The following is a 27,399-nucleotide window of genomic DNA, read 5'->3' as shown; positions in this document are numbered from 1 at the left end:
AGCTAAAACCTTCTTATTTATTGGGTAAAAATTTCAAGTGATTCATCCTACAGTTTGGAGAGTTTCAAATTTTAATTCAGTCCGATTAACGATCTCGCGCCACCGCAAGCTTGAAATTTTTTTTAATTTTTGCTCAATTTCAAGGGATCCGAATAAATTTGTCCACATTCCTTTTTTGTTAACAGTTCTTAAAATTGTGGCCCAAACCTTCCTCTTTTCTATTCCAATATCTTAAGTTGCTGCTTTCAGTTATTTGGAGGTTTCAATTTTTCTAAGCTTCACAACTAGCTACTGGGATTCTTTAATTTTACGTGCAAGTTAAAAAGCTCCCTAAAATCAGCCAATACTCGGATTCGTATGAAACTTTCCCAGTTTTTAGCTAAAACCTTCCGCTTTTCATTTCAAGTTTCCGAAACTAACCCAAACTATTCCAGCTGAGTCTCCAGATCTGGCTCCTCTAGAGTTTTCCTTAGGTACGTTATGAATAACTCAAAACAAATTCCTAAATTACCTTTCATGTTTAATTTAGGTGTTTGCTTTCACCTTGAACTATTCAAATCGTATTAAATCCATTACATATTTCGCTAACATGCAATTTTTTCAGGTACACCTGGTCACTTTTTTAAATGTTTTTTTTTCTTAATTAGAGTTTTTCTTTCAACTTTCAAAAACGTTGCGGGTTTTTCATAAAGTACAGTATTAATAGTATAAATACAAGTGCGGTAGTCTATTCGGTCTGCATACTGCACGAATAAGGTTTTCAATTCGGAGTGGACTTTCATTGAGTGTTTAAGTTTAGTGTGACTATTAATGGAGGATGGGGCGCCAACTTGCAGAAAACTAGGAAAGAATGATTTCTAATCTATAAAACTTTTAGATTGGAACTGAACTTACTTTGCGGAAAAGCAACTGACGTTTCATGCATTTATTACATTTTATATTTAATGATTTCGGACAGATTTTCTGCTATACTAAACACGTTTTCTTTTCTTTTTTCAGGCGGCACCACGCAGCTTAGGGTAAGTTTACTTTGTAAGTAAGGCATTACTTTGCCCCTGGTTGCCATGTAGATGTAGAACTTTTCCTCCTGTTTTGTTCATTAATTTTATGAGGAACATTATGTATGGATTCTGACTAGGGTTTTTTTAATTTTCAAATTTGAAGTCAAATTTTATACGTTAAGGAATGAGGTTTTCTGTTCTTATATGAACTCTTACAATATTTTTGTCGCATTGGGTAATTTTTGTTTACTTTTTACTGGCTTCCCCCTGTGATTTACACCGCAATTTAAACGGCTTTTGAGTTATCAATAATTCAGCATCATTTTTCAAGTTGAAAATAATTGACACTCAGCTTTTCACCATTAGCTAGCCTATGGAAGCTTCTTATTTGAACATTTAAAAAGTATGTATAAAGCGGGTGTATTCTGCTGTAAACTACAGTTTTTCTGTGACTTACACTCTAATTTAAACGGTTTTTGTATTTTCAATAATTGTTCGAATTTTCAAATTAATAAATTTTAATTATTATTACATATAACATTATTACAATTAAATATTTTTTTCAACTTTAACTAGCCACGTTTTCTACTGTGGAAGCGTTTTATTTGAAGCTTTAAAATGTAAATATAAAGCGGGTATTTTCTGCTGTGAACTACACTTTTTATTGTCGCGTAAGAAAGTTGTCGTTAATATTGATGTTTTCCTATGATTCACATCCTAATTTAAACGGATTTTCTATTCCCCATAGGGACCGTTCAAGTGTTCAAATTTTTTGAAGGAAAATCGGAGATTTAGGGAACTTTAGCGAACCGGATAGCATTTTATTTTGTAGAAGTAGGTGACAACCAAGGTTGTAGTTTTCTTTTAGAGTATTTTTACTGCCAGAATTTACAGCTTTGAGGATTCTATATTGCAGTTTTTGCGGAATTCTTATTGCGGGTTTTATTCATTTTTTACCGCCGTCTTTGAGCGTCTTATATAGGAAATGAAAGCGCGCTCTTTTCTTCGTGGACTTGTTTCAAGCTTTACATATTTTTTTCATATTTCAACATAGTCTTTATTTATTTTCAAAACATTATCTTTTCTGAGTAGGTCCGCTTTGAGTAAGCCAGAGTTAATTTGCTAATTCAGGTGTTTTCTTACAACTTTAAGCTATTCACATCTGATGATACATTCTGTATTTTTATTGTATTTGTTTATTTGGCAAACATGCTGGTGATTCTGGTGTACCAAGACACTTTTAAAATTTCCCATTTACTAATAATAGTAATTCTTACAATTTTATACCGTTAATGCTTCAGAAATATTTTGGGTATTTCTTAAATTCCCTTTCATATTTGTTTTAAGTATGCGTTATTACCGTCAGATTAATACACTTTAACCGCTTTTACTTAAAAAAAAATCTGAAAGTCCTTAGAAAAATTTCAACTTGTGTTCAAGGCGACGCTTTCAGAACCTTGGGATCTTGTGAACGCATTGGTAAAACATGGATAATCTGGAGAACCAAGCCAGTTGCGATCCGCCCATAATTAAAGGCTCGTTTAGACGATGACATCGATGTCGTGACAGCTTTCGACACTCGATGTCATGACACTAGGTGTTCACACTCACCAACAAGTGTGGCGACAGACTCTTGTCAAAATGGCAGAACTCCTGTCGGCAGTAGCGGATGTGTTAGAAGAAATAATTATTTTGAAATTGAGGCAAAAATTGAGAAAATGAGTGTGGATGGGACAGTGGATTATGCGTAGAAACAAACTAGGAGCATTAAAAACCACCTTTTCAAAGTAACAAAATATTTAGAAGCGCTTATTCTGCTTGGTCACGGTTTTGTCTATCCTTATAATCGGCAATTGATTTATCCCAGACATGGGTATGCTTGGCAATATTCCAGAAATTGAATCAAATCAAAAGGCAACATGATTTAAAACCAAACCAAATTAAAATATCGCGCCAAAGATTGTTAACCTTCAAGAAAAAAAGCTCAACTTCAAATTTTGATGTGACACCAACGTCACGACTAACACTATGACATTGAGACATTCGGGTGTTCAGACAATGACATTGTTGTGTGTTCACGTGTGGAATTTACGTCACGGCAATAATGTCACCGTGTGAACGAGCTTTAATAATTACTAAAACTGTTCCTAAAAGCTCGTTCGCACGGTGACATTAATGTCGTGACGTGAATTCCCAACAATGTCATTGTCTGAACACCCGAATGTCATTGTTATAGTGTCGTGACGTTAGTGTCACATATCAAAATTGTTTGATATACTGCCGATGTCTCGATGACATTTTGACATTTCTGGACGGTTATCAATCTTTAGCGCGATATTTTCATTTGGTTTGGTTTTAAATCACGTTCCCATTTGATTTAATTACATTTCTGGAATATTACGAATCATACTCATGCCTAGGGAATAAATCAATTGCCGATTATACGGATGAGTGTGAACACCTAGTGCCATGACATCGAATGTCGAAAGCTGTCACGGAATTAGATGTCACGACATTTATTCCACGGCTTGATAGAGCTTTAAGTGTCAGGTGAATAATCACTGAACGAAAGATTTACACCAAATTTATTCACAAGACAATGAATTCATCAAGAGGCACAGAAGAAATTAACAATGTCAACAAGAAACACCATTTTTGTACAGTGTGTATTAGTAAAGCTACGAATATATACTTATGCGTTATGTATGTATGTAATAAAGGATATTGTCAGGTTCTGACATAATCAGGTGTAAATATAAACTTACGGTAATGCCTTAACAACTATGTACAGGGTTTCGGAGTATGTGAAGACCGGGCAAGGGCTTGACAAACATGGAACCAAATTTAAAAAATTAAATCAAAGTATATTGAAATAAAAAGTATCTACACATTACAAGTTAAAAGTGGAAATGAGAATACTGTTGTAAATAACTTATGGGCTAAGATAACAATATATACACATAACAAGTCGTCTAACTAGAATAACTTAACAAAGAACAAGCTGAAATGATGGCTTTGGAGTATTGCAGTTCTCAAAAACATACGAAAGCAATTGTCTTTTCGTTATACTTTCTAGATTAATTTAAAAGATTAATATTCTATTTATTCACTACATGCCTATTACCCTTGACTAGAGTTGAAACCATCTTGGTCAAAGTGGAGGAACGTCCACTCGCTCTCAAACTAGTAGGTGAATTTGGGGTGCATTTTCAGCAAAAGCCCACCCTTAGTCCAGCTTGGACACGGACAAAGCGACAAATTAATTCGTTTTAGTCACTGAAGAACTAGAGGAAACAAATCAGCAGCTCCAAGCTGGCAGCTAGACTGAATAACTCTAAGTCAACTAAGTCATTATCTAGTAAATGCACGAATCTACGATATATTAAGGCTTTGAGACACACGAAGGGGCTTAGATTCGTACGATAATCGACAGGAAACAGCGACAGCTTCACAACTAAACTGAACGTTACACAGCTAATTTGCCCTGACTTTGGACCTGGATTCTGATTGCTTCTAGCGATTTGGCTTCTATTTGAAGCGTTTTGGAAATCTTATTCATGTTCTCGTAAAAATTAAGCACCTCAGATACATTTCTACGAGGTGGCAAAGGGAAAAACGAAAACTTTGCAAAGTTCGACATGCTGCTGGCTGGACAAAATCAACTTTTTTGGATGTCAACATCACAAGCTTAAAGACGATCCAAATAGCTCAAGGCGGTTTTGGAATTTTTCGGCCATCTCTTCTCACAGGGTGGTCTCTCTCTCTCTCACAGGGTGGTCTCAAAAAATCAACTGTTTGGTCTTGCAGCGATAGCTTTTCCGCTCTTGGTCATGTTGAAGCTAAAACTTCAAGACAATTTAAGACAAAATGGGGTTGCATAAAAAATGACCCAAAGCAGAATTGCCCTCGAAACCTGCGACTCTAACAGACTGTTGACTACCATTCCGATGAGTTTTTTGAGACCATCATGTACATACACGAGATGAGCGCAAAATTCAAAAACTTTTTTCAAACTTTCGGTTTACCTTAATACCTGTGGTGTTGAAATACAAAACAAATGTGAGAAACTTTCAGCAATAGTGCATTGGTTCATTTGCCACCCTGTAGAAACTGTATTTGAGCCACATTTTTTTGGCAAAAACACGCACTAAATAACGCTTCATACAGGACTCAAATCTCTCTAAGCAGTCAGAATTCATACAGTTCCAAAATGAGTCGTTTTTGTCCGTGTAACGTATGTTTTGTGCGCCAAACAACCGGCGAATATCTACAAATGAGCATTCTAGAACCGAGGAAATTTGAGTGGATGATTTATTGTAAATAAAGAAGTGAAAGTATAAAAAAGAAGTCTTGCTTGAAATATGCAAGGAATTAAAGGTCCGATAATCGTTTCGAAAAAGGCTTGATTAGTAAGAGATTGTTGAAAAAATGAGTCGACAATATTTAAGAGTGAAACGTGTGAAAAGTCTGGTAAATAAACAAGCCTTTAGCTTGGACCACCCTGCATCTTAGAGTAGATGCAGTTCTAAACGGCAACCGGGCCAAAATTCCTTTGCGTCGGGCCACAAACCGCACAAAACCAGCAAACTAAAGCTACTATTTGGCAAAAACGATATGTGGAAGTCTGCCACTGCGTTTCTATACACGAACCCTAGCAATTAGTTCCTCTAATGGTAAAAATCACAATAAACTGCTCGATTCTATTGGTCAGCGCTTGTTCAACTCAAACTTGCTCAATTGCAACGCCATCTCCAGTTCCTGCTGTTCCTGCTCCTCTCGACTGCGCCGCTCTAGCTCAGCCCGCATGCTCTCCCTGGCCGCCCACTTTAGCTGTTGGTCCTCACTGGGCAGTTGCCCAATGGGGGCGGACGCCCTTCCGCTTGGAATGGGCACGTTCGGGGGCGGCTTCAGCGGAACTGACTGCCGCCCTTCGAGACCGAACGGGTCAAATTTGTCTTCGAAAGGGCCCCCAAACGCATCCAAAGGGCTGGCTTTCGTTTTAACTGTTTTATCTTTACCACTAGTATCGTCTGCTGCGTCCTCATCGAACGTGATATTGAACGGATCCTCATACCGGTAGTCTTTGAACGGATCGTCGGAAAAATCCAGACCCTTGGATGGGGCCGGCCGAGTGGGTGCTGCCCGACTGGTTGATAACTAAAGATGATACGTTTAAAATTATTAAGGCTGAAAACAATGTAAAACAGGTGTTAGTCCAGAGGCCCGACGTCCGCAGCATCTGGAATTATGGTTAGTCGACAATATTCAGTGCAGCCAGCGCTCATGCAGAACTATCGGGCAGTGAACTAAAAACTTTTTAAATAAAAACGGAAAATTTATCTACATCAGCCGGCATCCATTAGCTAAATAATTCCACTGGAGTTCGGTGTAAGATCAGGTCAACAGTGCAAACTTTCAAGGGAAACGCCTCAGGATGCAAATCACGCGTGTTTTGGGAAGCATAACTCTTTTGATAGCAGAAAATCGGTCGTTTTTATCGGTTATTTAATTAAGAAACCGTTAGGGATATTATGAGCTGGATTATTGAGAATCGAAAACCAGCGCTTTTTAATTTCGCCTTTGCAAGTTTATTTATGAGATTGAGAGTTGCGACGTTTTAGAGCATATTCAGCTCTTCATTTGCTTTAACTTAAGAAATAATCATAGATTGGGTTCACGAAACGAAATATGAGTTTCTGGCCAACGAGAAACGCTAGCTGATTTCAAGCTTCAAAAACGTAATATTTGGTCGATTTTTGAGACGTTTTAGAGCATTTGCAGCTCGTCATTTCCTTTCGTCTAGGAAATAATCATCAAGGTAAAACTGAACTATTATTTTCAGCTTTATTATTACTTATAATTTGTTATTGATCTATTTTCCTGACTGCATGCAATTGTTATTATATTCTTTTACTTCCTGGATTTCAGCCAAAGTGTGAAATGAAATTTTTTATATCGTTTATTTGATAACGATTCGGCGAGACAACAGCGCCGTCATCAGATTTAAAATTCATACAAACTCATAATTGGCAAACATTAGATTCAAGGAAAAAAATTATAAATATATTTTTTTTTAAATTGTGCTGATCGCAGATCAAATTCAAACGTGACAGAATCAAAACGCAGTTTTGTGCGTAAATTTGCTCTACATTTTAGTCTACCTTGAATTATCCCATACTTAAATAGAGTCCACGGCAATGGTGGTTTAAAAAATCGTCCTCATTTGATCAATAGATGAGACAATTTCTCTCTATGAGTCAATTTTATGGTTGCTGTAGCTTTAATTTCAAAAATCTAACGCGATAGAGCCGCCCACGTTTCGCCACTGGATAGAGCCGAGTTTGCTCTATAAGGCACAGTTTTGTCATTCCCGCAGCTCCTTTAAGAAATCTGAGATGTTTCGACCGAAGTTTCAGAATTAATTTTTCAAAAGCGAAAACGATCGAGTCACGCGTGTTGCGCCACTAAATGGATAAAACATTGCTCTATAGGTGAGCAAAAAAATTGAGTGAGAAAATTTGCTCTGTTCAAACAAACCAGAGGTGAAACGCAGTCTGGTGTCTATATTTGCTTAAAAATTGTGCTCTTCATCCGGAAAAATGTTTTTTGCACGCATGTAGAATTGTCCCTTGTGCAGTTGGAAGCGCCATAGGAATTTTCAAATAAATTGTCCTCCAAACGGATCAAGTTGCAACTGATCAAGAAAAAACATCCATTTAGTTCTGACTGATTAGTTGTGAATTCAATTGCAACTTTCAAGAAATCGTTCTCCCAGCCGCTCAAGTTGTAACTTTGCAAGAGAAGAGACGCAATGTTTTGCCTCTATATTTGATCAACATTTCAAAAGTGTAATTGCTCTATTTTCGAAAAAATTAGTTCTTATTCATAAGCATGTCAAATCGTCCCTTTGATCAGTAGCAAACTAAGATGCTATTCGTATGGAATCAAGATTTCAGGTCTGTAAACGCAGTTTTCTCAGATTTATGCTTTGTTATTTACAAGCCCTGGCTTCAAAAATGCAATAAAAATTTTCACCGGCCAACGAATCAAATTGAAACATGTCAGACAAAAACTCGAGCCTTCGCCTCTATTAAGGTGGAAAACTAAAGTCTCTAGTTGTTCTATTTTCGGAACTACGCATTATTATTTGTAAAAAAATCTCTAAAAGTATCTCAGTCAAGTTGAAACTTCCATGATACGAAGCTCAATACTTGGTTTCTATTTACTCAAATTTTGGGGCCTCTATTTGCTCTATTTCCAGAACTAGGATTTATTGCTCACGAGCAAAATAGCGACGGTAGCGGTTTGCAACTTCAGCAGAATTTTTAAAAATCGTCTTGTTAATCAATCAAGTTGAAGTAAAAATTAGAGTTTCAATTTGCCCAACTTTCGGGACTTCTCAAACCCCGATTTTCCAAACTAACTAAGTTGAAATTTGAAAATACATTTTGTAGGGCAATAAGCACAATATTTAAGCTATTTTGAGAAAAATGTGGACCCATTACTCAAATTTACAAAAATATGTTTTCTTCGCAGTTTGCCCAATACCATCTCCAGAAAGTAATTATTCTATCGCAGCCTCCAGGATATAAAAATTGACTTAGAAAAACCCGGTATGGACCGTACGATGATTACTTATTTTAAAAAAATTCCTGCAATACCCACAGTTTCTTCAATTTTCCGCGAAGAAGTGGATACGTGTATGTGTAAGATTTCCGATAACGTTGGGTTTGTATACGTATTTTTTGCATCTCCACTTTACCAATAATCTAAATTCCTTTAAATCTCTGGCTTCTGAAAAAATTATATGCGGTTGGCGCTGTTTTGGGCTCTTTCATGGTAAGCCGCTGTTGCTTATTCCACCCGTTTTCCAGATTCTAATCAAACGCACAAGTTTCCAGTTTCGCCCTTGCATTTAATAACAAAAAATTAGCAAAGCAAAAATTATAAAGCGCCATAATATTTTTTTATATTATTATATTATTTTCCGAAATATTCCATCAAGCCGACCAATGTCCGTTATTAATGAGTGCTAATGAGAAATTTTTTGCAATTTTGCCTGGTTTAAAACTCAAAACTCGATTATTTTCGCAAGAAAGAGCTAAAACTTTCAGGGTACAAAGCACAATGTTTCGTTTCAATTTTTCAAATTTTCAGTCCGCTACTTGCTCTATTGGAATAAAAATTATAGTTTCAATTCGCCCAATTTTCTGCAATTGCAATTTTCAAAATTTGTCATTTTCTCGCATTTTTCCAAACACAAAAATCCATTCTTTTCTCGTAGTCTACAGAATTTAATCATTGATTTACATAAATCCGCTACGGATAATGCTTGTGCTTTCTTAAAATTGCTTAAAAAATTCTCTCTTAAAAAAGTCTCCATAACCTTTTTTTGTAATCGAACTCATAACGCCCATAACGGTTCCCGGGTAGTTGCCACTGTTTCCAAAATAGCCCATAAAAGCGTCTAATTTTAGTCGTTAATCAGATATTTTTACCAAATTTGCCTGGTTCAAAACCATGGGATTTTTTAGAGAAATTTAGAATACTGATTATTTTCGCAAAAAGGTCCGAACCAAAAAAGTATGCTCTTCTAAACACGCTGTAGACACATTTCTAGGGGCCTTAAATCAAAAAGAATCCTCTCTAAGGCCAAATACATACCAAGCGCTCGCTCCAAACGTGAAAAGAAAACCTGGAATGGGAACAGGAATGGGACAAGGGAGACGCCGAAGGCAACAGGAGATCTACAAGGACACTGCGATGCAAGCACTAGAACCATCAAGCTTACCGATAGGCTATTTTTTACAAGAACACTCTTTTTTGAACTTGCTTCCCACTTAAACAGACCCCATTACCTTGGCTTCGAAGTTTGAAAAGTCGGCAAATCCAGTTCCACTAGCAAAGCCAGCATCAAACGGTTCACTGCCAAACGAATCCTGCGACTTCTTGATTGCAGGCGGCTGGGTGGGTCGAGGCGGGGCAGGACGAGGCGGCGGCTGCTTACTTTTTTTAGGGGGCAGCGCTGGACTGGGGCTGGAGGGACGCGGCGGGGGCGGTCCAGTGCTCAAACTCTCCCTCGTTGGGGCATGCAGGACCGCAAAGGGGTCGCAACCGAAGGGATCTTTTTCGGGCTAAAAACACATCGCAAACTAACTCATGCATGCGGAGCAAACTTTCAGAACTTTACCTCCGCTTGCACGCCGGGAGTTTGAATGTTCGCATTGTCGAAATCGTTGAACGGATCGGTCGCGTTGCTGAAAGGAGCCCCAAATGGATCGGCGTTAAATCCATCCTAAAACCAGCAATCAATCATTAACTGGCAACCAGTTTGTGGAAGGCTTACATTAACGGGCTTGGAAAAGGCGGCTCTAAACGGGTCTTCAGTCTCGGTGGCGTTTTTGTTCTTGAATGGGTCTGCAAAAAAGCAGAATCAGCTAGGAATTCACTAAACCGAGATCAAGAGAAGTATCACGTAATTCAGATTATTTCGCTTTCGTTCCTCAAGATTTACAAGATTATTAAAAAGTGTCGGACAGCTAATGGACTTCATTGCAAATGAAATGAAACAAGAAGATTTTGTACCTACAAAATGATAAAAGACGCAGTTTTCAAAACGGTAAAAAATTCTGATGGTAAATCAATAAACTTGCGAAAAACATGTTGAATTGTTGTAAAAAGACATCAGAAAGAATATTTAAAAGTCCTGAATTTATTTCCACCAGTTTCGTGCCAGTCTTTTTTAAATAAAAAAAACATACGCTGATAATCACGTAGCTCGTCGCATTGAATCAGTTAATAAACAAACGCCTGCTCACTTACCATTTTCAAACATATTGTCATCGAACCCATTGGAATCGTTGTGCCGACTAAACGGATCACTCCCTTGTCCGTTCTAAACAAAATAACTGTTCCAGACTCGATCGTTAAATTATGCGGGCAAAACTGACCTGTTTGCATTCGCCGTTTGTTAAGCCCAGTTTCGCGTATTCGGCGTCTCTGAAGTCGATGGTAATTCGCAAAACCTGCTCCGGAACCTGGGCAGCATCTCCCGATTGAATGGCGGTTTCGCAAACATCTATGGCATCCGTTATCTGTCTCGTTTGCTCTTGGAGCTGAGTGGACAGGGCCTTCAACTGAAACAACATTATTAGATGCGGTCGATTCCTCTAAATTGCAACACGACTTTTGAGTAGAGCTTTGATTTAAGTCACGCATGACTTTGTAGCTTAAAACATATTAGAAACAACAACATTTTCGTATTTCATCAGCAATGATTAGGATTGTGGTAAGCCCATGACGTTCTTTTGGATTTTCAGGAATTGGATAACAAAGATCGATAACGTACTTAAAACTGTAGTTTACTTGGAGGCCATAGTCCGGCTTTAGGGTGATTTTTGACTCATATAATCTGGAAAAGTCTGCCAGCTAATTGTATCCCCTTTTTGCCTTGCGCTTGACAATATTTAACCGTATAAAAAATTGTGCAGACCCCAGTAAACCTGTCATTTTCCAGCAATTTCGTACATATTGACGCTTTCATAAACTTTTTTCTTCTTTTCAACATTAAAACTGTCAAGTTTAACATTTGATCAAGTTTACTTAAATATCAGGTGAACTTGATGTTTTGCCGCAACTTTATACGTATTGACGTTTGATGAGCTTTCAACCCAACTTTTGTACGTTAAAGCTGTCAATTCTAACGGTTTTACATCAAGTAAGAAGTTTTACGTCAAGATTCGCTTCAAATGTCTGTGGAAATTGATATTTTGAAGTTTGAATAATTGAACTTAATATTTTCAAGCAATTTTTGAAACATTTGCGCTTTGATGGGCTTTCGACTTAACTTTTAGATAAAAACTTTCAACTTTAACGACGTTTCACAAAATTCCGATCAAATGTCAGTTGAACTTGATGTTTTCAAGCAATTTTTGAAACATTGGCGGTTTGCGGAGCTTTTCACTTAACTTTTTTTACACAAGAAGTGTCAACTTTAACGGTTTTCAAATGAAGCGTTTTCAAATGTCCGCTCAAATGTCAGTTGAACTTGATATTTTCAAGCATTTTTTGAAAGATTGACGCTTTGATGGGCTTTCGATTTAACTTTTAGATAAAAACTGTCAACTTTAACGACGTTTCACAAAATTCCGATCAAATGTCAGTTGAACTTGATGTTTTCAAGCAATTTTTGAAACATTGGCGGTTTGCGGAGCTKTTCACTTAACTTTTTTTACACAAGAAGTGTCAACTTTAACGGTTTTCAAATGAAGCGTTTTCAAATGTCCGCTCAAATGTCAGTTGAACTTGATATTTTCAAGCATTTTTTGAAAGATTGGCGCTTTGATGGGCTTTAGATTTAACTTTTTTACATAAAAAACTGTCAACTTTAGCGACTTTTTACAAATATCCGTTCAAATGTCAGTTGAACTTCATATTTTTAACCAATTTTTGAAACATTGGCACTTTGACGAGCTTTTGATTTAACTTTTTTTACATAAAAACTGGCAACTGTAATGCTGTTTTACAATTTTCCGTTAAAATGTCACGTGAACTTGATGTTTTCAAGCAGTTTTTGAAATATTGGGACTTTGATGAGCTTTTGACTTAACTTGTTTACATAAAAACTATCAACTTCAACGACGTTTTACTAATTTCAGTTCAAATGTCAGTTGAACTTGACATTTCCAAGCAATTTTTGAAACGTTGGCGCTTTGAGGAGCGTTTGACTTAACTTGTTACATAAAAACGGTCAACTTTATTCACGTTTTACAAATTGTCGTTCAAATGTCAGTTGAACTTGATGTTTTCAAGCAATGTTTGACACATTGGCGCTTTGATGAGCTTTTGCCTTAACTTTTTTACATAAAAACTGTCAGCTTTAACGACGTTTTACAAATTTCCGTTCAAATGTCAGTTGAACTTTATGTTTTCAAGCAATTTTTGAAACATTGGCGCTTTGATGAGCTGATTGGGATGACTTAACTTCTTTAAAAAATTCAATTCATAAAAGTTCGCTTTCCATAAACGTTTTTCGAAGCGTTTCTCAGTTAAAAGCTGTTTTTAAAATCGAGGGTTGAAGTTAGACGTTTTTGCTCCTATCTGTTTAGACGTTAGGATTTTCTGTTGCTACCTAAAGGACGTTCACAGGCCTAAGTTCAGACATAGCCGATATTTGCTGCCATTGCTAATCTGAATAGAATTTTGGGCGACTCAAAAAACCGATCCCAGTTAAAAACTTACCTGGCTTATACTGAACTGCGTTTCCTGTAAATTCGTCGTAATCGATTCCAGCTTTTTCAAGCTCTCTTTTTTCTGCTCCTCCAACTGTTGCTCCTCCTGTCGAAGACCATCCAGTTGCTCCTTCTTGCTCTTTAAGTCGGCCTCCTGAGTGGCCACCAATTCCGCCTGCTCATTTGCCTGTGTCCTTAATTTATCCACCTAGGACACAAACAGACTTTTTCAGCAATTCGAGTCGATAACCGATGATATGCGCAAACGAGAAGGGAACATGAGGCAAAGCTATATAAAGCATACGAAATCAAGCCAAAGCCTACAATCAACAAATGAGGCCTACCTTATCATCATCCAGGCCGAGTTCTGTGGAAAATGTGGCAGAATCAATGCATACCGTGCCTGTCTACCATGAAAAAAAAAACAAACCAATGCACTAAAAAATACCTCAACCCAACCAAAGCACTTGGGGGAATTGACAAGCAAACCAAGCAAAGTGAGGGCGGTTAAAAGCGGGACTTACCTGCGCTTTCAGGTCGTTTAGGCGCTTTTGCGCTTCGCCTCTTTGGTTTTCCAGCTGCTTAAGAGTGGCGGCCAGCGTGTCCAGTTCACTCTAAAAACAACCACAAAACTGCTGTTTTAATCATAAATGTGTTTAACCGTTGGGACTTACCTGTAGGTTTTTTATTTCTCCTATTTTTATTTTAATGTCTGCCTCCTTTTGTGCAATGTCAGTTTCCAGAGCCAGTCTCTCTCTGCATAGTTCCTCGATGTCCTTGCTAATCATGTCCAATTCGGGATTTGAGTATCTGGTGTTATTGTTCTCCTACAAAGATCCGGGCAGGTTTTTAACGAAATTTGATCCACAATTGTTTCATAAAATGCTGCGACAAAAGTCCGGTTTTGATAGGACAGTGACTATCTGACACTGATATATTCATTCAAGATGAAAAGGACACTGTGTATTTGCATCTGCTTTTGCCTGCTGCAAACCGAGGCCGGTTTTTTCAGCAGTCAAATCGACAAATTAAAGAACAAAGCCAAAGCAGCGTACAAGAGCAAACGTGGAAAAGGCAAAAATTCCAAATCTGGATTTATTTCAATTTACTCTCTGCAAAACAGCAGGTCCCACTTTGAACTTCTGGGGCCATGAACAGAGCGAATACCCCGGGGCAAATGCCCAGTTTCGGGAGGAAAACAGAGCCAAATGGGAGGAGTATTATCAGTGCCTAAACTCCCAAGCTAACAACCTGAATAGCCAAAATTCCGTGACTCCTGAAGCGATAATAGGCTTTGAAACCTCTTCGATCAGGTACGAGTAAACATACGCATACATTTCAATGCCTGGAAAACTGTTGCAGTCTGACCTGCAAACTATGTCTGAGTCCTTTGGAAAGCCAGAATAAAGACGCGATAACTTGGGAGTTCGCGAGGCAACAGGATGAGGCGATGTCTCCTGTTGAGTTTACCGAACACACGCTTTTATCACCCGAGGACAGAACATTGCAGATTTTCAATCTGAAGAGCGAAAATAGCGGCCAGTATATGTGCAAGCTGGGCAATGCGGTGGTGGCGCCTTATTTTCTCACTGTGGTCAATATTTCCGAGACGAGTATGCACCAAGTGAGTGGATTCTTTATAGGGAATGCACATTTAGAGGGGCGAACGCAGATATTTAGAGATACAGCGATTAAATAAGTAAAAAGTTCATGTAAATCTATGTTCGCATGCGTTTGAGCTAGTGCTCATTTCTGACTATTTACGAGAAAGATTGGGACTGAAACTTCAGCAGTAGATAAAAAAAAACCTCCTGTTCAGATTTGGTGTAGTTTCGGCTCCATTCAGGCTAACGATTTCATTATTTTAATTTGTAAAGTTTCGCCAGATTGTGTGTTTTTGCGCATTTATCCTCAAATCTCCATTTCTCACTATTTGGGAGAGATATTGGAACGGCTACTTCAACAATAGATAAAGAAACCTTCAGTTGAGAATTATTGTGAATTTGGTTCCATTCAGACCAACGACTGCATTAATATTAATTTGCAAAGTTTTACAAGATTTGTGTGTTTTGCCTCTTTTGCACTTGTATCCTCAAATGTCCATTTCTCACTATTTGGAAGAACTATTAGAGCGCGGACTTCAACAATAGATAAAGGAACCTTCAGTTGAGAATTATTGTGAATTTGGTTCCATTCAGACCAACTACTAGATTTATATTAATTTGCAAAGCTTCACAAGATTTGTGTGATTTTGCCTCTTTTATCCTCAAATGTCCATTTCTCACTATTTGCTAGAGCTATTAGAGCGTCGACTTCAGCAATAGATAAAGGAACCTTCAGTTGAGAACTATTGTGAAATTGGTTTCATTCAGACGAACTACTAGATTTATATTAATTTGTAGAGTTTCACAAGATTTGTGTGTTTTTGCCCCTTTTGCACTTTCATGCTCAAATGTCCGTTTCTCACTATTTGGGAGAGACCTTGGAACGGCGACCTCAGCCATAAAGGAACCTTTAGTTCAGAACTGTTGTGAATTTGGTTCCAGCCTAACGACTGCATTTACATTAATTTGCAAAGTTTCACAAGATTTGAATGTTTTTGCATCTTTTGCACTTTTATCCACAATTGTCCATTTCTCACTATTTGGGTGATATATTGGGACGGCCACTTCAGCAATGGATACAGGAACCTTTAGTTCAGAATTGTTGTGAATTTGGTTCCATTCAAACCAACGACTGCCTTTATATTAATTTGCAAAGTTTCACAAAAATTGTGTGTTTTGCCTCTTTTGCACATTTATCCTCAACTCTCCATTTCTCATTATTTGAAAATATATTAAAACTGCGACTTCAGCAATGGATAAAGAAACCTTCAGTTCAGAATTGTTGTGAATTTGGTTCCATTCAGACAAACGGTTGCATCTAAATTAATTTGCAGTTTCACAAAACTTGTGTGTTTTTGTCACTTTTGCACTTTTATCCTCAAATGTCCATTTCTCACTATTTGGGAGAGATATTGGAACGGCGACTTCAGCAATAGATAAAGGAACCTTCAGTTCACAATTGTTGTGAATTTGGTTCTAGTCAGACTACTGACTATTAATTTTTGTTAAGTGCACAAACGTTAGCGAAACGAAACGCGAAAACGGTGGCAGACACGATGAGAACGCAAGGAACAAGAACGTTTCCAAATTGAACCAAGAATTTAAAAACCCGTCGTTAGACACCAGTGGTGCACCACGTTAAAGTTCGGGGGGTAAAAGGGGACAAGACCCCAAAAAATTACCTTGTACATTCTTTCAACTGTTTCACTCATGGAGCCATGTAGACCCCAAAATGTAACTTGCACTCGAAATCAAATTAAAGGTAAAACATGAAAAAACCACCCTGAATTTCATTGCTATCATGTGTTTATAAGAACTTTTCTACTTATGTTTGTGTTACATTCCCGGGCTTAAAATTGAATCAGGCTGTACATTTAGGTCCATAGTCCAGCAGACCCTTCAGGGCCTTACTCCAAAAAACCGGAAGAAATTGCCTTTAATCTAGTCCTGGACACTGAATGGGGCGAATGGTCTACCTGCAGCACATGCGGCAATGTGGGCAGGAAACACAAAATGGGCTACTGCAATGTGTACCGAAAAGCGCTCGAAAGCAACGTAAGCACCTTCAGCTGCGTGTCTTCCTGCCGACCATGCATTTAACCGAATCAAATTACGCTCTAGAACCGCACCAAAAGATCAGCCGAAGAATTGGAGGAAATTTTCCAGATATTCAAGTATGGTATTCCATGCCAAAGTCACATTCTCCCTCCAGAGGTTCGCCGACTGCCGGCAGTTCAAGCTAGACGAAACGAAATAATGACCGGATTCTGCCATGTTAGTTCTACTAAACAATCATAAGATCCCAAGTTACGGTTTTATGAAAAATCAGGTAAAGTGCCCGGAAAATCTGGTGTTTGAAGTGAGAGACAAAGAAGGCAAAGTTATCGAGAGAGCGGACAATTCAGAGGGGATTTACTCGCTGTCGCAAAAACTGCCCCCCATGGAGCCGTCAACAGAGCGCCGCCTACAATATGAGGCCAAAGGAAAGGATCTTGTCCTCGAATGTCCTGGGTAGGAATTTCCATTGATTATGACCAATTAACCAATTAATCCCCGAAAAAAATCAGGAACATCAACAGCGACGCTCCAATCCTGTGGCAAATCGGCGACAAAAACCTCATCCCGGAGAAAATAGCGAAAGAATCGAATGGACGAGTCTACATCAGCATCACCGATCGCGTTCATATCAAAAAGGCGAAAATTTCCGATTCAAACATCTACAGGTATTTTACAGTCGTGATAACCGTCGTTACATTAATTCAAAAGTGTAGTTCAACACGCATTAACCCAGTAAAATGGAATTCCTCCAAACTATGGCTACATTTAATGCGAAGCGTTTCTCGATTAAGCAACTGTTTTCTAGCTGTTGGCAACTGCAAGAGTTAGCCGGGACCATTCGCTTGGTAGTAGAAAAGCGCTATGAATTCAACTTCAACCATACGCTAATGCTCTTAGGAGTTGTTCTAATCATGGGAACATTTCTCTATGTTTTCGTCAAAGTGATAGCCAACAGAGAGTTATCTAAAACCAGACTGGACACGCTTGTTGTGAAGAACCGGCCCAAAAGAATCCCGTAATTATATGACTAAATGATCGAATAAATGGATTGAACTTAATTCGCCAAATTTTGAGTCGTTTTAATAATTATAGAATAATTTCTATGGGCTTACCACAAGCCCCTCGGCAGGTTTCGTCGATCGGAAACTCGGTGGAATCATTTCCGGAGTTAATGCCGGTGGAGGATCGGAACCCTTCAGGCATCTGGCCACGAACCACATGGCCAAGGCAAACTGCTCATTGTTCAACTTCCCGGTTTGGTTGATATCGCATAATGCCCTAAAACACCCCGTATAATGCCAGGCTATTGACACCGGGAGGTAGGCGACTTACCAAATGTGGGCTAGCATTGGCTGGGCCACTCCGCTACGCAAAAAGACATCCTTAATTTCAGCTCCGGACACAAACCCGTCCTTATCCACATCGCTTTTGGTGAACAGTTCATCGGATTTTGCCTTTTCTTCCGCCGTTACCACCCATAGAGCGGATGGGGGTGCCGATTGAGCTGGCTTGATGGGTTGAGTCTGTAAATGCGAGATTTATTCGGTTAAATTGTGGAATTAATGCTGCATTTTCAAGCTGAACAAAATTGGTGTTTTAACAATCGAAAAATTCCCAACTACTTCCAGAAATATTCGGAAAACCCCCAATATTCCTCGATTTTTTTAGTTTTTTCTGAGCTTATTTGGAGAGATATTTTAAAATAATTAAAGGGCGACTGAAAGAACTGTTTTCTAATATAACAAAAATATATTTTTCTGTTAGGAATAGAATCTCGTGAGTCGTACAAAATCGTTTAAATTGTGAAATTAATTGCGCATTTTCATGCTGAACAAAATTGTGTTTAACCGTCGAGAAATTCCAACTACTTCAGAAATATTGCTCAATAAATACAATTTAGCATAAGCCTGAAATAAGAGATTTTTTGCGTTTTTAGTAGCGCATTTTATTAATTGCAGAAAGACAAAAAATATGAATAAATGTGTTAAAAACACCTTCATTCGCTTCAAACATTTCGAAAAAGGAATACGAATTCCTGTTATTACAGGCGACGAACAACATACAGACATAAGACGACTTTCATACAGATCTGGACTGCATACGTGGCGAATCGAAAACGCGAGGATTTGTGAAAGCGAATAAAATTAGCACGATTTGCTTCCATCTTCTACTTGAATTTTCAATACTTAAATGCACTTTTAAAGTGATAACGCATAAATTTTCTGGGATAGGGCACAAACGCTATAGAAACTTTTGTTGCTTAGAAAAGGAGCTCAGGAAAAATGAAAAGGTTTTAATTAACTGTTGAGAAGAACCGCAATATCATTTTTGGTTCAAAAAGGTTTTCGTGGTGGAAATTTAGTCTAGTAAGTTAAAAAACAAAATATAAATAATATTGGAAGGATTTCTAAAGAAAAAAATCAAGTTCTTCCCTTTTTGCATCCAGATTATCGATGATTTAGCAAAAATATACATGAAAAATGTTCTGGTGATAGAAGATAAATCTCAAAAATCGACAAAAACGCCCAAAAGCTCATTTATTCCGGGTGTGTCTGATATTTCACACGGCGATTCCTCAGGTCTTTTAAAAAAAGTCCATAAACGCATGGGTTTTAAACGGCTCACTTATCGCGCTAATTTCTGTTTTTTCTAAGTCATTTTTTAAATAATATCGACATTTCTACGAAGCTTGGAATTTGGGGGCTTCGTAGCTCCCTAATTCACTGTTTCCCTTTAAACGAGTCATAACTTTTTTCGTGCATGCTCGTATCACTTTTTTGAGCAAGAAAATCAATTCCTCTACTCTTCGCTGCAAACAACCGTTTTGGAGATATTGTGAGTTAAAACAATTAGAGTAAATTTTTAACATCCTGTTGTTCGATATTTAAACTCTTCGGGACCCATAAAATATCGACTTTATATCTTTAAAATACCTGAGGAATCGCCCTGTGAAACATAGAGAAGTTATGAAAATGCCCGGTTTAAAAACAATGTGAATTTTTATAAATCAAGTTTAGTAGTAGTATCAATATACCTAATTTTCGCGCTTTATTATTTAGAAAGATCAATACTAGAAAATTGTAACACCCTGTATTCTGAACGTAAAAATAAAAATCGAACTCACGGCTTGAGGAACCTCGGGATTGACGATGTTCATCAGTCGATTTAATGGAATAATTGGCGCCATTCCATAGGGTTGTGATATCTTTAATGCGGCCAGTTCAGTGGGCAACTTATTGGGAATCGCGTACTTTTCCAACGCTTTATATACCAAATGCATCGCCTGGAACAATCAGAAGATTATGGCAATTATGGATAATCTGGGGTTAAACAGCAGCAACTTACCACAACGAATTCGTGCTTATTCAGCTTGCCGTCCTTGTCCTGATCGGCCAGGTCCCATATTTTTCCTAGAGTATCAAAGGGTAGTTTGGATTCCAGCAGAACATCTTTAACCTGCCAGAAACAAAATCGATTACCAAATTGAAACTTCCGGCAACTGGATGTTTTACTTTATTGCCCGGTAACAGTCCCCCGGATGGTTTGAGGGATTCGAACAAATTCAAGTACTTGTCCATCTCGTGAGGTTTGACCGTCCAATCCACTGCCGATGGTGGAAGTGATGTGATCAGTGGTGTAGTGGAAGGCGGGAGAGGTTTAGTCTTAGGCATAGGTATATCGCCCTGAAAACCAAGGAAAAATTTACTTAAAGGTGCTTGGGAAATTAACCCCATTGCTGACCTCCACTGGCTTCATCGTGCACGAAACCAATCTATTGCCCATTTTCATTGAAGCCAAGCAAGGCTTTGAGCAAAATCTTTGGGCAAAATCTCCAAAATGCATACAGTAAAGATGTAAAGATATACATTTTATTATCGCGAGTACAAAGAGCTTAACGTATTTGCTGATTTCCGCATGTTTTCACGTCTAAATTATGTCATAAAGCAATTAAATTTCGGAACGTTACGCATGACTTAATTACCTTTGGTTTATGAGCAAAGTAAACAGTAGAAGATTGGAAAAATGATGTTCTTACCATTTTCGGTGCGGGCACATCTTCAAGAACATGGTCGATGCTCAAGTCCCATCCGCTTTGAACGAGAGCGACCAGCTTTAGAGCCACAAACATGCCAGCCTTATCCAAAGTGCCTCTGCCTCCGGGATCGGAAATGTCCCAAATGCGCGAAAGAACCACATCGCTCAAACCGGATCGTTTTAGGAATCTGGCGGCATCCATGCCTCCTACAGATCCCACGCCGCTGGGATCAACCTAGAGAAGACACAGCATGGCTAATGGGAAGACTTCCACTGATTTCACTTACCAAATTGAAGCACGCTTCATAAATAGCACTGTGGTCTCCAGCCACCTGGAAATACGGACATTAATTATTAGTAATTAATGGTTAATGCACAAAGTTGGAAAAAGCAAGTCTGCAAAACTTGCAAATGCAGCATAATAAAATAAATAAAAAACGCTTTACATCCAATTCGAATGTGCAAATTGCAATTTCAAATAATCGAATTGTTAGAAGACTGGACACGTTATTGCCTCCAAGCTGTTTCCTTCAATCAAATTGTTAAGAGTTCTTCTTCATGTTTTCAGCGACAGCATTTTATCACTTGTTGGAGTGGCGTTTCAGGGTGGCAAAGCAAATTGGCTAAATGAAAGGCGCCGAGAGGCTGAACTTGACTTAGACTAACTTGGAGATAATTTTCACATACATGAAGTCACAGAATAGCTGGATTGAACAATAATAGACCACTGAGCTTAAAAAAAATGGGCACAAAAACTTGATCTGGGACACTTGACGGTGTCCTGCATTCTATTTGCACCAATTATTTGCTCGAAAATGCTCTTTAAAAGGGATTCTTATGGTGCGTCCAGGACTAACGAGCCGAATCGGATCCGCCGCAAATTCCTTTGATGTTTGTCAAAACACCGATAGAAAATATGTCTGTCGTGTTTTGTCGCTTCGCTCGTGAGGTCCAATAAAAAATATTCAAAATCTAAATATCCAAAAATAAATGATAAAATATCCAAAATTTTCTTATCATAATTTCTTGCCCATTTTTCAACGTCTGCTTGATCTATCAGATCATCATCAGCACAATTCTCTCTGTACACTAACCCTGTGTAAAGTTGGGATCAAATTTTAGAGCACATTCTGGTCCATCAGGACTTGGCAAATGGGCAATAAAAACACTGCTTGGTTATTACCATTAAAGCGTTTCAACGAAGAATGTTTCAGCCTTTTTCAGGGGTTCCTAGAATCAATCCCAGGAAAAATACTAAACAACAACAACAGTATCCTTATAAATTATGTGTCTTTTGGAAAAGGGTCTGGTTGAATTCTTGCCTCCTAGAACCCCTATTGTTACAGACATCCATCTCACGAAGTTATCAACCATACATATGTTTACGGGGGTTCAATATCGGGGTATAGACGCCAATGAAACCCATTTAAAGATTGCACTACAAAGTGGCGCCCCAAAACATCAACAGACCACTACAAGCCCAACTGGGTCAGTGAAACATTAAATCCCTACATATACAAAAAGCAGTGGCTTCCATTGAAACAACTCCAGGACAGAAAACTCAGCAAACCCCCCGAACATGGAGTTAATGCCAAAAAATGAACCCCTTTGCAAAACCTTCCAAGCTAAACAACTAGGGCAAAGTGCACAGTCTTGAAAAGGGGTCCACAACGCCCGCTAAACCACAAGCCCCATTTAGGGGACCCAAATCCAGTTCCAGTCGCTTGATCCAGGCAAAAATAGAGCGTTGAGAGCGAAATGTATCGACAAAAATGATTTGAAATCGCGACCGCCCACCGAAATGTCAGGTGTTTTTGGGTTGTTCTCGCACCGCAGTAACAAGATTTTGATGAATTTGTCTCCGGGAATATTGGACGAAGCTTTGCTGATCAGGAAATGGATTTAGAGGCCCATTTAATGGTTAAAAATTGGTATTTTTTAACTTACCTGCGTTGGAGATGGTAACGTAGCCATCTTATCAATCACTTTAACAAATCGTTATGCGTATTGGCAACATTGGGAACCCACCAATGGAAACAAAAATCGATAGTTTAGCAACAGAGCAGCAACAATGTTTATTTACGTTAAATCTGGCAACGAACACTGATTTGTCCATAAAACGCCTGCGGAATTACTGGATAAAATAAGCAGATTTTTTGCCATTTTTTGCTATAAGCCCCAGCAGCCCGAAGGGTCTGGTAATTAAATAACAGCCATTTAAACAGTGGGAGTTACCCCATCAAGTCCCGCCCAGTCATTTGGCAATCATGCCTCATTCTGACAGTCGACAGCTGTGACCCATTTTCCGGGAGTTGCATAACCTCACTCAATTTGGCAAGTAAACACCTCAAGTACCGCAAGTACTCGTCATTATCTATGGTAAACACCATCTTTCAAGAGTAGTTTTCATATTAATATGATATAGTCAAAGCGTCCAGCCCCTCACCATGAGGAAAAAGCTCAAATACTTTCTGACCCTGCTATGGTTCGCCTATCTAATCGTGTCCTCAATCCTGCTGTTCAAGAAAGGGTTTCTGCTGTCCAAGGAGGTGCAGAATCAAAACGCCACATGTGACTCTCTAGAGTTAGATGAACTGACTGCCTGCTTCGCGGCAAACTACAAAAATTCAGCCAGTTGCCCCTTCGATGCCAACTGGCGCGAAAAGCTGTACAGCAAGGCCAACAGCCTTTGTATCCCTAGTGACACCAAAGTGATTCTTCTGATAGTAGACGCCCTGCGCTATGATTTCGCAGTGTTTAACGAAGATAATCTCAAGCCGCTTCCATACGAAAACCGACTTCCGGCGATCAAACGCACCCTGGACAAGTTTCCAGCCTCATCCAGACTGTACAAGTTTATAGCCGATCCCCCAACCACAACAATGCAGCGGATAAAGGCCTTAACAACAGGCAGTTTGCCCACTTTTATAGACGCGGGCTCGAACTTTGCCAGCTCGCAAATCACCGAGGATAATATCATTGATCAGGTATAGTATATGGATAATCGACAAGGTTCCAGAATAGACCGTGTGTTGGGAAGTTACGGAGCAATCCACTGGAAACTGATGAGTCTTTCAGGTTTTTAGTTTTTATAGTGTACAGGGCAAGCTTCCGAGCAAACCACCTGAAATTCTAATTCACTGCGGCTTGAAAACCCGAAGAACTCGCCAGTTTCCGGGAATACCCTCCAAAGTCCATTTGAAATTGTTATCTAATCTTCCTTGAGTGGAACTAGGATTGCTTCATCAATGATTGGGTTTTTTTTAAGTGCTGAAATGGCCAAGACTATTTCTCCGAAAAGTTAGGAACCATAGGAAAAGGGTTGTTTAATTAATAATACAAGTTTGGAGTAGCTGCCATTAGCAAGGATTTATTGCGAGTATTTTAAGTGAAATTAACATGCTTTTTAAGTGCGCAACAGAATGACCCGCGCTTGATCCAATGTTTCCAAAACACCAGAAAAATCTACCTAAACAGTGCAAACTTTTGTAGGTCTTGAAGACGAAAGAAAACATTGTTTTTATGGGTGACGATACATGGACGTCTCTCTATCCAAACCGTTTTATCCGCAACTTCCCATATCCCTCGTTTGATGTGTGGGATTTGGACACTGTGGACAACGGAGTGCGGGCCAATTTGTTCCCTGAGCTGGAAAAGCGCGACTGGAAGATGCTGATTGGGCACTTCTTAGGTGTGGATCATTGCGGGCATCGACACGGTCCGAACCATCCGGAAATGGTCAGAAAACTAACCGAAATCAATGGTGTGATTGAGTAAGCGCTGCTTAATTTCCCCAAATTAGTTACTTGTAAAGCTGCAATTTTCAGAGATGTGATTAAAGTGATGGACAATGAAACCATCCTGTTCGTCATCGGTGATCATGGAATGACAATAACAGGCAGGTTCTAATAGGGCTATTCACAAGAAAAAAATTAATGTGAGTGTGTTTAGGTGACCATGGCGGGGCAACTGAGGACGAAGTCTCATCAGCGATGTTCGTGTATTCCAAACAAACACTCCTATCCATCGGCGAACATAAATCCAGCGTGAAACAAGTGGATCTCGTTCCTACACTCTCAGCCATCCTGGGCGTGCCGGTTCCGTTCCAAAATTTGGGAGTTTTGATTCACAACGCATTGCCAGAGCCTCAAAACACCGATAAATTGAGGTGGAAACTGCCATTGTTCTGGCTCTGGCACAACGCCCGGCAAATGGTCAGCTACATGCAAACGTATTCGGAAAACTCCAAGATCTTCGACGAACACTATCTAGAGCTGTATTACAGCGAAATTGAGTCGCTGCAGGCCAAATTGGACTCGGTTACTTCAGACCAGGAGTTTGCAAAGTTATCGGAAACAGTTGGCTCTTTGCTCGTCAAGCTGCGCACTTTATGCGAAGAAGTTTGGGTGCAATTCGACGCCTATTCGATCAGCAATGGGCTGACGTTCCTGTTTCTGACTGTATTTTTTATGTTCATCATCAGCGATGGAATCCCGCTACGGCATCTGCCTGCGGCCATCGAAGGCTCCTTCGTGGTCGTTTGCGTGATCGGACTTCTTTTCTCAGTCACAGCCGTTGCAGCTTTGGATTTTTCCGACTTGGTTGATAGCTCCCTGTACACCTGCCTGTTTCTCACCAACGTGCTCTCGCACTTGATGTTCCTGCTGCCCGTTTTCCAGAACTGGACCCTGATCAGCTTCAACTGGTACCAGAAGAACCAGGCAAACGGCGTTATGCATGTCATCTGCCGCTTGGTGTTGGTTTGCAACATTGCCGGAGTGTTTTCCAATAGCTACGTGCTCGAAGAAGCCAGCGCCCTGCTTTTCCTACTGGTTACTGTGCTGATTTTGAGCCTGCTGCTCTTGGTGCGAAGTGATTACGGGAAGAACTGGGTGAAATTGGCGATAATCGCGTGTTCAGTGCTGTTCCTGTTGCGATTTTCCGTTCACTTCTGGCGTTGCCGAACTGAGCAGGAATGGTGCTTTCGGTCGCCCCATGAAGAAGTCAGCAGAATCAAGTCCCAGGCGTCCAAAACCCAGTGGGGTGTTAGTGTGGTGTCCCTATCGCTGCTCGCGATTTTAGTGAAAATTTGGCTGCGAAAGTGCGGCAATCTCAGCGGTTTTTCCATCACGGAAATCCTCAACAAGCTGCTGCCTTCGGTGATTGTTGTCTGCATTGCGGGCTATTGGGTTATGCAGCGGTTGGCCGGCAACACCAAATCCATAGCAAGAACCAGCAACTACCTGGCTTGGTCCGTGTACGGGCTCTGTGGGTTTTCGCTGATTGTTGCAATAATACGGCCCATATGTGTGCATGTGATTTCGGCAGCGTCTTCAGAGAACCTCGCCTCTATTACCGGTCTATTTGCCATGCTAAGGGCAAGTTTTTTGTCGGGCGCAAAAGAAGAAAGCAGGCGCGACGACGTGCCGATTGTGTCTGGACTGGGCACCGCGTATAGCGCCGTTTACGTAATTCTGGCCACTTATCTGCTGCTTCTAACTGCTCTGGTGCTGGGGGATTTATTTGCCTTCTCTTTGGTCGTTATGGTGGCCGTCGGCGCGTTTTTTTTGGTGGCCACCTCCGTTTGGAGGATCAAGGAGGCTAAAACCTGGGGTAAGACTAGGCCTATTTCCAATGAACTTAAAAAGCGATTAATTTAAACTGTTCGCCTGGGTCAACTGAGGATGGTGGAACAACACCGAAACGTTTCAAAAATAATTAACTGCAAATTCGAAATAGATAACTGAGACCCAGGAGAACAGTTTAAATTAACAGTGGAAATCTAGATAAGTTCTATATTGTTGAGGCGGATTCATTTTTTTACAAACTTCTTTTTGGGTATTTCGCCTCAAAAATGTTTGTCTTTAGGAAAGACAGAATTTCCTCACGTCTTTTATTACAGATTGATAAATAGTGCTCCTATTTCGCAATAAGAACGAATTATTTATCAAAAAGTAATCAAGAACTATCACCTAGAGGGTATCCTGCGACACACTTAGGCTCAAGCTGTAAGAGAAAATTCCAATTAGTAAAGAAATTAATTTGAAAAATTACCTTGACGTTTCGATAGCTATTTTCTGCTATCGTTATCAAAAGAACCTAAATGAACCTAAAAAAGAGTGTGTTAATAAATTGTGTAACAATAGTAGGATAATACAGAATATGAAAATTTGCTCTGATAATTCGTCTAGGCAAATTGTCAGTTATGTGACTTTGACTTAATCTCATTGTTTAAATTAATATAGATAATGTTAATTAATAATTTTGGTGTAAATTTAACTTGGCTGTATGTTTCTCTGGTCTACTTCAGATTTTAGCATAGGTAACCATGTATGACTTAAATTAAATGAACATGAAGCAACACTTTTAACAACACTCTTTAATTTTACGTTTTTTTGTGGATTGTTCTTTTGTTAAAATTGTGGAATTATTCCATTGAATTTTATGGCAATTATCAAATGCATGTTGACA

At 39.2% G+C, this 27,399-nt stretch overlaps 3 protein-coding genes across 8 annotated transcripts in view; 2 read left to right on the top strand and 1 right to left on the bottom strand.

Annotated features, from left to right (window-relative positions):
• Nucleotides 1–3,569: 3,569 nt before the first annotated feature.
• On the bottom strand, nt 3,570–22,962 carry LOC109543515 (epidermal growth factor receptor substrate 15-like 1). 6 transcript variants are annotated; one of them, XM_048662148.1, is made up of 19 exons: nt 22,876–22,962; nt 21,216–21,260; nt 20,930–21,163; nt 20,406–20,576; nt 20,239–20,349; nt 20,018–20,176; nt 18,226–18,416; nt 18,006–18,171; nt 13,906–14,058; nt 13,756–13,845; nt 13,576–13,638; nt 13,242–13,439; nt 10,952–11,137; nt 10,824–10,896; nt 10,348–10,418; nt 10,192–10,296; nt 9,860–10,135; nt 9,666–9,773; nt 3,570–6,158 (listed from the first exon to the last, which is right to left on the bottom strand). In XM_048662148.1, the coding sequence occupies exons 1-19, from the start codon at nt 22,900–22,902 to the stop codon at nt 5,709–5,711; spliced, it is 2,877 nt and encodes a 958-aa protein (XP_048518105.1). In that variant the 5' UTR covers nt 22,903–22,962; the 3' UTR covers nt 3,570–5,708. The 6 variants fall into 6 exon arrangements, with proteins under 6 accessions (XP_048518105.1, XP_048518107.1, XP_019768819.1 ...); XM_048662150.1 differs by having other exon boundaries at nt 9,666–9,748; XM_019913260.2 differs by lacking the exon at nt 9,666–9,773.
• On the top strand, nt 14,155–17,960 carry LOC109543518. The gene is made up of 8 exons (XM_048662152.1): nt 14,155–14,305; nt 14,355–14,544; nt 14,594–14,855; nt 16,714–16,890; nt 16,957–17,109; nt 17,165–17,346; nt 17,403–17,558; nt 17,699–17,960. The coding sequence occupies exons 1-8, from the start codon at nt 14,179–14,181 to the stop codon at nt 17,910–17,912; spliced, it is 1,461 nt and encodes a 486-aa protein (XP_048518109.1). The 5' UTR covers nt 14,155–14,178; the 3' UTR covers nt 17,913–17,960.
• A 267-nt stretch (nt 22,963–23,229) lies between the features above and the next one.
• LOC109543514 (GPI ethanolamine phosphate transferase 3) overlaps nt 23,230–27,399 on the top strand; it is a 7,287-nt gene continuing 3,117 nt past the window's right edge. Inside the window, exons 1-4 of the mRNA XM_019913259.2 lie at nt 23,230–23,915; nt 24,421–24,701; nt 24,756–24,826; nt 24,880–26,541. Of these exons, the coding sequence (XP_019768818.1) occupies nt 23,376–23,915; nt 24,421–24,701; nt 24,756–24,826; nt 24,880–26,541 (2,554 nt within the window). The 5' untranslated portion in view covers nt 23,230–23,375. The remainder of the gene's footprint in view (nt 23,916–24,420; nt 24,702–24,755; nt 24,827–24,879; nt 26,542–27,399) is intronic.

The sequence above is a fragment of the Dendroctonus ponderosae genome, unplaced genomic scaffold (genome assembly GCF_020466585.1).
Source record: "Dendroctonus ponderosae isolate FM_Combo_2020 unplaced genomic scaffold, Dpon_F_20191213v2 Dpon_F_20191213_10, whole genome shotgun sequence".
NCBI classification, from domain to species: Eukaryota; Metazoa; Arthropoda; class Insecta; order Coleoptera; family Curculionidae; genus Dendroctonus; species Dendroctonus ponderosae.
Note: the sequence above shows the minus strand (reverse complement) of the source record. Positions and strands in the feature narration are given on the sequence as shown.